Below are 12,708 nucleotides of genomic sequence, written 5' to 3' on the forward strand. Positions count from 1 at the left end.
CTCTATATCCTTTTTTCGATCAGTTATAAATATTAAATGAGTTCCACCTTCTAATGTCCCGTAGATAAGGTGCATGGAGAACGAAGAATCTTAACACTAGATTCTTTTCGCAAATCGCTAAAGAAAAAAAGCAGTACTTTTAAAACAACGTTCGCCTGAGATAGCTTTTTTTTTGTTCTTTATAAATCGTTATCGAGGAACTGTAACATTTTCTTCCCTTACGTATATCACAAACTCTATTAACATGTAATTACATAAAATATACCTTATTACTTTCAAATACGATTTCTTTTTGAATGACACTTAAAAAGAGAATAAAGTTCGTTCTAAAATATTACTTAACCCCATAGTAATAGGTTCAAAACAAATTGTGCAATATTTCTAGGCAATTTAATGATTTTCTTTTATATTTAACGTAAAAACAGCCTTATTTTTAAACTTTAGGGGTGATTTTTGATTGATAATGTCTATATTAGGGTGTTAGTGGCTTTTTCAGTCGCTATTAGGGTGGATGTTGGTTTCCATAGCAAAGAAATATAAATATAACTTAATTACGCTTTCTATACTTTAGAAATGATATTTCTTTGTAGGTTTCTCCAATTAATGATACTAAGCAAATATTTTTGTTACTTTTAGTAGGTTGAATTGTACCTAATTAATATAAATTCGTAGCTATACAATAATATCAAAGAAACTAAATTTGAATCGATTGTAATTGTATTTACTTTTAGTTTTTAGTATTTATTGTTTTATTATTATATATATTTTATTATTGTTTTTAGTATTTATTGTTATATTGTATTGTTCATGAGTTACAGCTTGGACGAAACGGACGGACGGATATCGAAGTCGTATTTACATTTTTACCTTTTGGGTGTGGAATCCAAAATAATATTTTACAAAAATAAGCCAGAGGTTCACTTAATACAAGTGAATTATAGATATTATTGTATTCAGAATTTGGATGTGAAAGTAATGGAAACAAACTCAATCAGGGTGGCCGCCCCTGGGGTCAACGTCCGCACTCAGTTTTGTAGGCCGAATACAAGTGTTATTTTCGTAATGCTATTGAATAAGGGTTTCCTGGTTAGACAAATATATCTTGTAAATATTATTTTTTATTATATGTACCATAGACACTGAAGTGGCGGAGGTCAACGCTGTGCTTTGCTTCGACAAAAAAGCGAAGAAATGATAATATAAATTTCAATAAATATTTCATTTCTCTAGTAGGGATCCAACTCACCAGTCACGCTTACAGTCAGGCACACTTTGTGTCCAGAAATTTAACGCTGGAAAATACAAAAAAATCTTTTTTAAATTCAAAAATGTTTATTACCGTTTTGTCGTTATACTAAAAGGTAAACTAAATAACAAACATTAAACAACAACTAAATAAAAAAAAAATACAAAAATACAAAACGATGATACACATCACCGAACCCCAAAAAATAAAAAACATAATAGTACGAACAAATCTCCCTTCAAAGCTAAAATCCAGGCCCATTGAAAAATATATCTAGAAACATCAATCCTTGCAAAGCTCTACAATTGAGCAGTGGGATAGCGTGAAATTATATTAGAAATATAAAAATATATAATTGTGAAAAGCGAAGAAAAAAGTTACGGCGTTGAGTTCCGCCACTCAACACGCAATGCCTCCAGAATTCGGATACGGATATGTCTTATTGAGGAACTAGATACCCATGTTTTCCCTAACTTCCCTGCTGTAAGTGAAACAGCGTGAAGCTAAAAAAAGTGTACTTAAATTAGAAATAAAAATATATTATAATATACTACCTACTATTGAAATTATTGCGAATAATACATTTTCAATTTATACTTAAAATATAATTATATTTTCACAAATATAAAACTTTTCATATTATGGCCAAATTATAACAAAGCACAGATTAAAATTTTAAATTCTTATTTATAGTTGGATAAATAAATAATAAAAATAACATAAAAATCGCACCCCTTATCAAAGTTATTATTAAAACTAACTTACAATAATAATTGGCATAAACACGTTTGGACATAAAAACAATCTGTCACAGGGTCAGCTGTTACGTATATCTACGTAACAATCAACGGGAATCGAACCTAAGCCCCACATTACGGTGTAGTCACGCACGCTGTGTTTTAATGCGCTGAATTATTCAACAGGACATAAATATTTCGTGCATGCCATTTACATAGTGGTGTAGAGACTAGAGTAGATTAGGTTTTGTAGAGGACTTTTAATTTTTTATTTTTTTTTATTCTTTTGAGTAAATTTGGGGGAAATAATTACTTTTATTATGTGGCTCTGGTAATAAAACAGAGCGCGGCGTTGAGTTCCGTAATGGTACTGAAATTATATGTTAGCACTAGGTTCGCTTTGCCTTCTCTACTTACTATACAGTAGTAGGATATAGCGAGAAGCAGTAAAAAGTAAAAAAAAAAACTTCACGTTTATAACATGGTAGGTATGGTAAGAAAATCTCTTTCTCATTTTTTACACATTTTAGATAAATTGGGGTAAAAAAGTCAATTGGTGGAAGTCTGTTAGTATGTATACATTTAATAGCATTTCCTCGCATTTGTTAGCACTTGTTGCACTTAGCTGCAGTCAGATTAATATGACATAATTATTATACTGTTTTCTACATTTTTAGAGTTCAGGTTCAGGTACTCAAGGTCCTTTTTTTCTGGAAGTCATACAGTTTTTTAATATTAATATCAAATATTAGAAATTTGGTAAATACTAATTTATTATATATATAATACTAATTTATTATATATATATATAATTTATTAATAAATACCTAATGTGAAAATTGATAATTTATAAGTTTATTTACAAAAAATCTCGCACTTTTTTTATATATTGTCAAAAAATATATATTTTATTTTTTCCCTTTTTACAAAACCTCGTTATAAATATGACATTACTCTGTGCCGTCGCTCGTGCCAAACATGTGCGGATTTTATATCACGACCGTCAACAAATATGGAGAGAACTTTTCATAAGCTAGTTAAAGCTTTGTGAAGGTAAAGTTTTCGTAGCTGTAGTATACCTACCTACATTAGATAAGTTGTTAGGAAATATGAATAAAACATGAGTTTCTAGTATACTTGTCTTGCTATGGAAGTTTTTAGTGTGTTTCTTGTGGTTTTGAATATCGCTTATTTTATTTCAAACAAGTTTCGTTTCCAATTTTTTCTTACAAGTATGTTTATATGTAGAATAATATTAATCTTTTTGAGGCCAATCGGAGGCCAGAGGCACAAGCGTGCAAGTATACACGCAACAGTTTGTGGGTTCGAGTCACACTCTAGGAAATGATATATTTAATATTTTCATGTCATCGCTCTGGTAACGAGGTAAAGCGCGGCGTTAAATTCCACCACTCAACACGCAATGCCTCTGAATTCTGTGGGGAACGGAAATGTCTTATTCGGAACGGAGCGTCTTTGCACTGGGTTTCCAGGTTCCAGCAAATTGCTAACAAAAAAAAACTTTTTTCAATTCAATTCATATCTGAGATTAGCACTTTCAATCAAAATTCTTCAGTTTTGTCATATTACAGTGAAGTTTCATCTAAAACCGTTCAGTAGTTATTGCGTGAAAGTGGACCAGACATACAAGATGTATTCAAACTCAAACTTTCACATTTATAATATTAATAGTAGAATAATAAAAGTTACTACTCCATACAAATCGCTTCGCGTCGCGTGTCCGAGTGCGTGTGCGCAGTTATAATTAGTTTATGCGGTGTCTCTTATCTCCGTAACCAGGGGACGGGGACGGGCCCTTATAGTATAGGAGATGGCTGTGGAAATATTAAATGTTTAGGTGCTTATTTTTTTTAATTTATTTAAATAAATCCTTTACGAAAAAAATTACAGATAGTAATATTTGTAATTTTCATCATAATTTATATTGTTTATTTTCTGAATTGTATTCTACGTAAACAGGAATTTAAATGTCTTAACGTTTGGTTATAGCTTTTTGGACCTAACTGAAAAAACAAGTAAATACGAAATCAAAATAAATAGGATTATTTTCAGCTAAAAATTAAATGATCTACCTTATTTATATAATAGTTAATGCTTGCAATTATAAAGACACTGTAATATATGGTTTAAAAAACTATAATTTTCTAAAATTAATATTTTTTTTAATAAAATAATTTTGATAATTATTCAAAATAGGATTTTTTGGTAATCTTAATGAAAACCTACACATGAAACAAGCTTGTTCCTAGACTAACATTAAAGGGGATAACTAACCCTTCTTCATTAGCATTTTAAAACGGGGGCCACTCGATCAAATGTGTAACTCCCATCAATTCAACGTAGCCCCTTGTATACTACGTAGAAGATTTTAAATTCTAGATATGTACATGACAAAAATATTTTGAGGGTCCGTACTTCAAAAGAAAAAACGAAACCCTTATAGGATCACTTTTGTTCTTTTATCTCAAGATTGCGCGAAAGTATCAAACTGAAATTAATGTTTAACATCAAGGTTTATAGAAAAAATTAAGCATCTCTAAGTCAACGAAATTAAAAGATACGAGGGTTTATGATTTGTTTTTGCCGCATTTTGGCAAGAAGTATGAACTTACAATACAAACAAAGGAAAAAATCCGAAAAATAATTATAGATTTATTTTATACAAAATGTGTGCGAGTTAAAGTTATTCAACTTTTATAAGTCACGTTCCCGTTGACTTGCAATCGTGAAAATTGTACGGAACCATTGGTAGTTAAGACCTACTCGCTTTTGATCACTTTTTTTACATCGATATATTGACAAAATTCTGTAGTATACTAACTATAGAAAAGAATAAAAGATTTATGGGTCATCCCGATTTTATTTACAAGACAGATTGTGTCGGATAAAGGCCTTTTGTTATTTTTAACAGTCATCTATTGTTGACTTCATACTGATAATTTTTGATCCACCCCATTACTTTTCAATGGCAGTAGCAATGTGTTGTAGGGTTAAAATAATTTAAAATGTTGCGTCATCTGTGTAACTTTAATGTTTTTGGTTTTTTTCTATATTATATTAAAATAACTTTAAAATTATGAGATAGTCGTGGCGCAGAGGCACAAGCGTACGACTGTAAACGCGACGGTTGTGGGTTCGATTCCTCGCTCTGGTAACGCGAGGCAAAGCGCAGCGTTAGGTTCTGCCAATCAACAAACTTGCCGTTTAATCAATCTTTTTCCGCACCACACTCCACACAATACCACGCTTTGTACCTAATTTTCGAGGCAGAAGTTAACGCCGTTCTTTGATAAGACTTTATTATGAAACTCCCGCCACATTTTCATCGATAATTTCTCATTATTTTTAGATTCGCAACAGTGCGAATGCACTTTTGGCAACGCACGCTTCCTCGTTGGTTATGGCATTTCAAAAATGTTGAAAGCACATGCAATATTAAAGCTTATGTGTATAAGTTCAAGAATGATTTTCGAAGACTCATCAATATGATGACATTTTATGCTACGAGATGTAGAAGTTTTCGGATAAGAATAACAAGTGACACACAATTCGATCAGATGAACATAGAAAGTGGAATTGCTCAGTTGTGCAAAGAAATATAGTGATTAAATTTATTTGTTGAAATTGTGCTATTAACAAAATGAATACAAGAAAACATAAAAATAAAAATCGCTCTCGACCAAAAATTATTTCAGAAATAAAAATTGAGGACACATCTGAAAAGGTAGACGTAATTGAACAAAAAGATGGTGTACAAAGTGAAATTTCTAAGAAAGGAGAAAGCATCGAGTCAACAGAAATAAAATACGAAGATACAGAAAATGTTCAGGACCAAATAACAATTTGTGACGTGCCTAAGAAACCAAAACGTAAAAAAGGTAAAAAGAAACTGGATGAGTGGGTCGAAGAAGCTGTATCGGACAGTAATGAAAAGCTAAATAAAGAAAATGCAGATGTAAAGACTGAAAATGAAGACAATATGGCAACAATTCCTGCACGTAAAAAGAAAAATAAAGGTAAAAGAAATGAAATTGCTGTAAATATTATAGAAAAAGCAGTTTTAGAAGAAAATATTACTGAATCAGAAAATAAAATAAAACCAGCGTCTGTTGCAAGTAACGAAAAGTTAACAGACGAGGTAAGAAAAAGCGAAGCCACTCAAACAGATACTAAAGAAACTGCAGCAGCTAAGAAAAAGAAAAAGAAAAAAAATCGCCATGACTCTGATAAATCAGACGTAAATGAATCTTGTACTTTCGCGTTTCAAAAGCTATTAGAATCAACAAATATTGAAAATGAAGAAGAAAATACATTACAAAATCCTGTTGTAGTACAAGTTCAAGAAGATAACAGCAAAATTGTCGACTTTTTGTCATCTAATGAAAATATAACAGATATAGTAGAAAATAAAGAACATACAAAGGGTAAAAGAAAACAAAAGAAAAATAAAAATGCATCTATCGAAGCAGAAACAAATTTAGAAATTAAAAACAAACAGGACAATATTATATTGCCTCCAGACAAAATAAAATCAGAAAATATTACAGAAAGTGAGACTACAGCAGAATTAAGCCCGAAACTGAAAGCAAAAATAGCTAAACCTGTACAAAAACGTAAAGTTAAATCTGACTTAGAAAACATTCTCCATAGCACAGATAATAAAGACGATAAAAATGCTATCTTATGTAAATTAGAAGATAGTGTAGAAAATCCTCAAAAGTGTCATGTTTATGAACAAAAGGAAGGTGTTGATGATAATACTATAAATGAGCCACAAATAAAAACTTTGGCAGAAAAAGCACATAATATTGTAGACGTAGACAATAGTTCATTACTAAGATTGGAGTCATCAGATGATAATTCTGGCTTTATACAAGTTAAAGCTGGAAAACATAAGAAAAAACCGATACAGATAAATAAAGATGTGCGTATAGTTCCAGATGAATCAATTACGGTTGAAGTAAAAAATAACGACGTACAGCAAAAACTGGAAAAAAGTGATTTACTTTCAGATATACCACAAATAGACATCAAAGAAAGCTTTAAGCCAGAAGAAATAGAGGGTTTGAAAGTAGCTACCCCAGATTTGATACAATATCCACGTTCTACAAGTCAATTAAACATTGATGATAATAATAATACTACGCTTATACAAGAAATTACGGTATCAGACGAAATAAAATTGGGTATTCCTGTATACGTATCCACACCAGTTATAGAAGGGTCCGGGGAAACGCCAGAAGTCGAGATTACGAAGGAACCTGTAAAACTTTCTCAAGGTAAGCAAAAAAATAACAAAGCTAATAATGAAAAGATTGATATTAAAGCAAAAATGTTTGAAGTGAATAAAGAAATGGAAGAATTAAGACGTTCGATTGAACGATCTTTAGCAGGTTTAACAGGTGCAGAAGCATGTGATAGTAAAGTAGACAAAGAATTTGAAGAACTATTTCAAAGTCAGCGTGAAGAAGAATCAAATTTGACCCTCGCATCTGATGAAGTTCATGGGCAGGAGATGGGTAAACTACAAAGTAAAATACAAGAACCAGAAAATAAAACTTATATTGAAATACAAGATACTGTTGCTGCGGTGACAAGTGATAAAAATAATGATGACGACAAAACCATACAAATGCAAACAAAAAATAATAACATAGATAATACTGCCCCTGTGTGTCCGGCAAGGACAAAAAATAAAGGGAAATCCAAGAGAAAAAGTAAAAAAGAACCATTACAAACCAACACTAGTACATCAGAATCACAAGGAGCCTCCACCTCTAGTCAAGTTTCACAAAGTGAAGCAAATAAAACTTCTGATAAAACAAAACAAAAAACTGATAATCCTAGTAATAGCTCTTCTAACGAAAAGGGGAAGCAACAATCCTCTGACATAAGTAATAGTGAAATAACAGCCAAAAACCTCAGCCGGGATTTATCTTTTGAACCTATCGAAAATTTTGAAGATGCGCTTACTTCTAGCGCTGAAGACGTCAATAAAACTTTTGATATTATTGCAAACGAAGCCACACAAAATACAGAACACTTACATTATCAAAATACTCCAGAAATAAACGTAATTGCTCCTTCTGAAGATGGAGAAGACGATAAAGGAAAAGGTTCTAAAACTAAAAGTCCTATTTCGCAGCCAAAAAACTTACTAGGCCATCCAAATATTCCTGTATCATCGAATGAAAAGAATTTTAAAAAAGAGAAAAATAAACCTCCAAGTTCAATACAAGCAAAAGTTAAGGTAAAAGATTCAAATGAGATTAAAAAGGCTGAGAAACAACACAATGTACAAACTAAAAAACTAATTAAAGAGGCCAATGGTCACGACGCTTTTACTTACATGTTGAAGGAAAATGAAAATTTTGTGTATAAATACAATTTTCGTAACGTTTTCTTGCAAAGTATATGTCACTTTTGCAAAAAAGATTTGATTCAAAGATTGCCTTGCAAGTTCTGTTCTTTAATATTTTACTGCAGCCAGAAGCACGAGGACGAGGATTGGCCGAAACATCAGTCGTTATGTTTTGCCGTGTGTACTATATCTCATTTAAAAGGTATCTAAGTATTTTTTATTTTTTTTCTCAAAATAAATATACAACTGAAAAAGATTTTCAATTATATTAAAATGTTTCAGAACAAAAGTTCATTTATGCTGACATAAGAAACTTAACTGGCTACGAGTATAGATTACTCCGAATGCAAATGATTCTTTCTTGTGAGAAAATTATGAAAAGGAAACTAGTGCCTTGGGAGCAGGAAGCACTTCTCTACGCCAGGATGTGTGGTGACGTTGTATGTAGGGAATGGAAGCAAAGCAAGTTGAAGGATTGTGAAGGATGTGGTCAGGTAAATAAGTATATTCTAATTAAGCAAAGTATAGCGTTTTCTGAAACATATGCTCTTAATGTGGCAAAAAAAATTAACGAGAAGACAGTGGTTTATCATTAATTTCCTCTACCTTCATAAAAAGTAGCAAAAACAGTCTTTCAAAGAGGCTGAAAAGCAAACAAGTCATTATTTTTCAGAGATTTCTGAAAATTACATTTAAATTAGTTTCCATATCTAGAAAATAATGTAAATAATATATATTTTTTTCAGATTTCGTATTGCACAGACCATCCAGAACATTTACCAGCAGCCCACAAGCAATGGTGTAAATCATATGGCTTATATCAAAAGATGGTAAAATATCAGCAGACGAAAGGCAGGGTGGAACCAAAACTGCCCACGAGAGTGTTATCTCACTACTGTGTTCCTGACAATTTGAATGAAGTCCTAGGATCTATGTATGAAGAAAAAATTGGTAATAAGTATAAAAGTTTTAATAATTTATCATTTCATTTAAACTATTTTAAATTTTGTAAAAAAAATATAATAGAGGTTATAAAATTGCAAGTTTATCAATAAAATATCAATGAAAATTGGTTTGGTTTAAATCGGGTTAGATATTTGTGAAACTTGGCAACAGTAAGTTAAGTGGTATTTAACTTTGTTTATATCGATTGCTTTAAATAAATTTATTCGTCTTTACTTCTGTACAGACGTTAACGGCTCACAATATATTTGGGCCGAGATCTTTGCTGGTGCGTGGATTGTAGGAGTATTTTCTAGGCGGATCGCTGTCATGAACTAAAAAAATGTCCAAAAATGGAAGACTATATTTTTTTTTATTATATGAATAAAACTAACGTGACTGGTTGTATTATATTATAAAGTACCAGAATTTTCTGTGAAACACATTGACTCACTTATTTAATTTAATCACAGTTTGAAAATTTGCCAAGAATAGAAATCTATATTTAATTAGATACTATTAGTAAGGAATATTAAACGAGCATAGCGAAATCCAATTACTTATGTATTAAAACTATTACGTGTTTTCAAAAGGAATCTAAAATTGTTTATTCAAAATATAAATCTTTCAACAGTTATTCTAGAATTCTGTAGTATCGGTATCTTAGGAATGTCCATATACGTGGCATATAGAACTGCAGCAATGTTTTCGAGACGATAGTGAGTACCTTTAAAAAGTGTGTCTACCTCCAGCTAGCTAAGCTAATTTTAGTCTAGCCTTATCTTTCTTATGAAAAAATCTATTGATCCAATTAAAAACCTCCTTCCTACATTTCCATATATTTAAAGTAAATATGTATCTTGTTTAAGACATGGATGATATACACTACGCAGCTCTAACCCAAATCGCCACAGCGCCTTTGACAACAGCTTTCAGCTACCAACTTTATAGCAGTGAAATAAACTCTACCAAAACTAATGGATTGAGAAAGGTACACTGATATATTTTATGTTTTCTTTAATTTGATATATATTCCTTTTCTGGTAAGATAAAGAGCGGCGTTGTGTTCCGCTATTTAATGTGAGATATTAACTAGCGGAACTCAACACCGCGCAGTGAGGCTCTACGATAAAATTATAACGAAATCGTACTCACAACCGTTGCGTTTGCAGTCGATCTTTGTACCGATGCGCCATGAGGACTTCGTAATATTTTTTATATGTTAAAATACTATTAAAATAATAAATTTTATACGATTTACAATTTCAGGAATCAACATTCACAATACACTCTATAGCAAACGATGTGCAGTTCGAAGCCGATTTTCTTAATAAATGGGAGATATTTTTCCTTCATCTTATCGATATCCAAAATTTAAGAGTTGTGCTTATCGGAATGGACTTGAATCCTAACAACTTGCCTTTGGATATTATTGGCAAAATCAGGTAAAAATAATAAAGATAGGAAGTCGAATTGATAGTTGTGGGTCCGAATCATTTTTGAGGGACTAAATTATTTGCTGCTCTGGTAAGGACAATAGCGGCGTTAGGTTCCGCCACTAAACGTGTAATGTCTAGAATTCGAGTGAGAGAAAGTGAAGAACAGAGTGTCTTGACACAAGTGTTAGTTGCCTTCATAAAATAAAAAAAGAATCAGACAAACATTAAGTATATTCTTCACGATTAATTGCCTTTTACGATTTTTCATTGTGCATTTAACAAGATGTAAGACGCAAAACTAAAATTTCTAAATAAAAGAACAAAAATAAAACAAAACATCAAATAAGTTAAAAATTTAAACCAAGCCATTTGGACTTCCATTATGAATATAGAATAGTAGTTTTCAGTAGCTCAGTTTATTTGTCTGTCATAAACTCGTCTCCGCCATGTCTGGCTCGCTGTCTGGCCTTTGATGTCAAACGATCGTTTAATAAAGTGAATTCATATTTTACATTTATTTTCGTGTGACATGCAATTTCGCTTTAATTTTTTTGCTTTTTTTTTCACTGAGTCTTTTTTTAAAGTAGGAGTAAGCCTATAAAAAATGCAGAATAAAAATGGGAATGTAGACATTCTTGTGCTTTAGTTATGTAGTAAGATTCGCTTCATTCTCATTCTCCGCTTCCCGCCCTCGATAATTATCGAGACAACTGTTAAGTGGAAGGACGTGATCAGCATCACTTTGTCTTCTTACCTGAGCGAGCAAAATGAAAATACTTCTTTCCCCCGAGTGAGAATCGAATTCACAGCTGCCGCACTTAGGTATAAGAAGACTCCACTATGCCAAGACGGCTCCAAAATATGATACCTATATTTTAATACATTTCAGGCTATGTGAAAATTGTAAAATTAATCAACGTCGTCTTATTTTCGATTTCCATGATCAACAATCTTATGAAGATTATTACGCTAGCGATGAGTTTTCTACACCTGATATTGGTAAGTGATGTAAAAATTTTAAAATTAAAATTTTTATTACCAAAAAAGCTGAAATCCGATGAGAAAAATGTTTTTGGGGTCACTCATATGGAAAGCATATTTTCGTTTATCAACTCTACTTCGGGGTAATGTGTTGTTCAGTTACTTACTTACGTGCACGTGTGGAACAGAGTGTCCTAACTCTATGTTTCCTCTGCCTTCCCCGCTATATGCAGGATACAAAGTGAAGCTTTGTAATTTATGTAAAGACTAATATTAGAAGAAGTAAAGATTAACTTTAAAATAGAAAAAAAAATATCTCTAAAATAAAAATAATTTCGAGCATTAAAAAATATGTAATATACTTATTATTTTTATTGTTTTCAGTGTGTGCTTTCAACCCCAACATACAAAGGACATCTACATATAAAATAGAAGATATTTGGCCGATGACATTAAAATATATTTTTAAGCAACGAGTGCCTTTCCTTCTTACTTCATACACTTTAAACGAATTGAAACGAGATATCGATAGAGTCAAGGAATGCTCTAAAATCGATTTTAAAATTATTTCCGATCCAAAATTGAACCCCTTCACTAGTGTGCGGCCTGATAGAAATTTCATAACTGATCATGAAATACCTTTGTTATTTAAGAATTATTGTTTTAGTATCATGTGTGGTGCTTGAATTTGTTTTTCATGTTTTTTATTTTAATTAAATTATTATGAGAATTTTCTTTTCTTATTTTAATTATCAATTTACTGAGAGGTCCTAGTGGCGCAGAAGCACAGGCGTGTGACTCTAAGCTCAATGTTTGTGGGCTCCCACGAGGAGAAATTAATTATTTTTATTTCCTCACTAACTCGTAACAAGACAAAAAGTGAAGTTGATTTCTGTGTATAAATCCTATGTTAGAAAATGTTAATAATTTCTTAATAAACGTTGATTTTCGTTAACATGTACTTGTTGCTTTTAATAGACA

At 31.5% G+C, this 12,708-nt stretch overlaps 1 protein-coding gene across 2 annotated transcripts; it reads left to right on the forward strand.

Moving 5' to 3' along the window:
- The first annotated feature begins 5,429 nt into the window (after positions 1-5,429).
- On the forward strand, positions 5,430-12,457 carry LOC146535296 (uncharacterized). Of its 2 annotated transcripts, XM_085190802.1 has the most exons (8): positions 5,430-7,283; positions 7,395-8,567; positions 8,648-8,859; positions 9,112-9,316; positions 10,177-10,298; positions 10,577-10,752; positions 11,636-11,745; positions 12,112-12,457. In XM_085190802.1, the coding sequence occupies exons 1-8, from the start codon at positions 5,645-5,647 to the stop codon at positions 12,411-12,413; spliced, it is 3,939 nt and encodes a 1,312-aa protein (XP_085046928.1). In that variant the 5' UTR covers positions 5,430-5,644; the 3' UTR covers positions 12,414-12,457. The 2 variants fall into 2 exon arrangements, with proteins under 2 accessions (XP_085046928.1, XP_085046927.1); XM_085190801.1 differs by having other exon boundaries at positions 5,431-8,567.
- The last annotated feature ends 251 nt before the right edge of the window (positions 12,458-12,708 follow it).

The sequence above is a fragment of the Heliconius melpomene genome, chromosome 10 (assembly GCF_056956725.1).
Source record: "Heliconius melpomene rosina isolate 202511_hmr_F chromosome 10, ASM5695672v1, whole genome shotgun sequence".
In the NCBI taxonomy this organism is placed as follows: domain Eukaryota; kingdom Metazoa; phylum Arthropoda; class Insecta; order Lepidoptera; family Nymphalidae; genus Heliconius; species Heliconius melpomene.

What these genes read in the sequence shown, in the direction of transcription:
- LOC146535296 (XM_085190801.1), top strand. Translation starts at nt 5,645, where the DNA reads ATGAATACAAGAAAACATAAAAATAAAAATCGCTCTCGACCAAAAATT. An exon ending in TATGTATGAAGAAAAAATTG is followed by an intron (nt 9,317 to 10,176) that starts GTAATAAGTATA and finishes ATCTTGTTTAAG; the next exon opens with ACATGGATGATATACACTAC. An exon ending in GATATTATTGGCAAAATCAG is followed by an intron (nt 10,753 to 11,635) that starts GTAAAAATAATA and finishes AATACATTTCAG; the next exon opens with GCTATGTGAAAATTGTAAAA.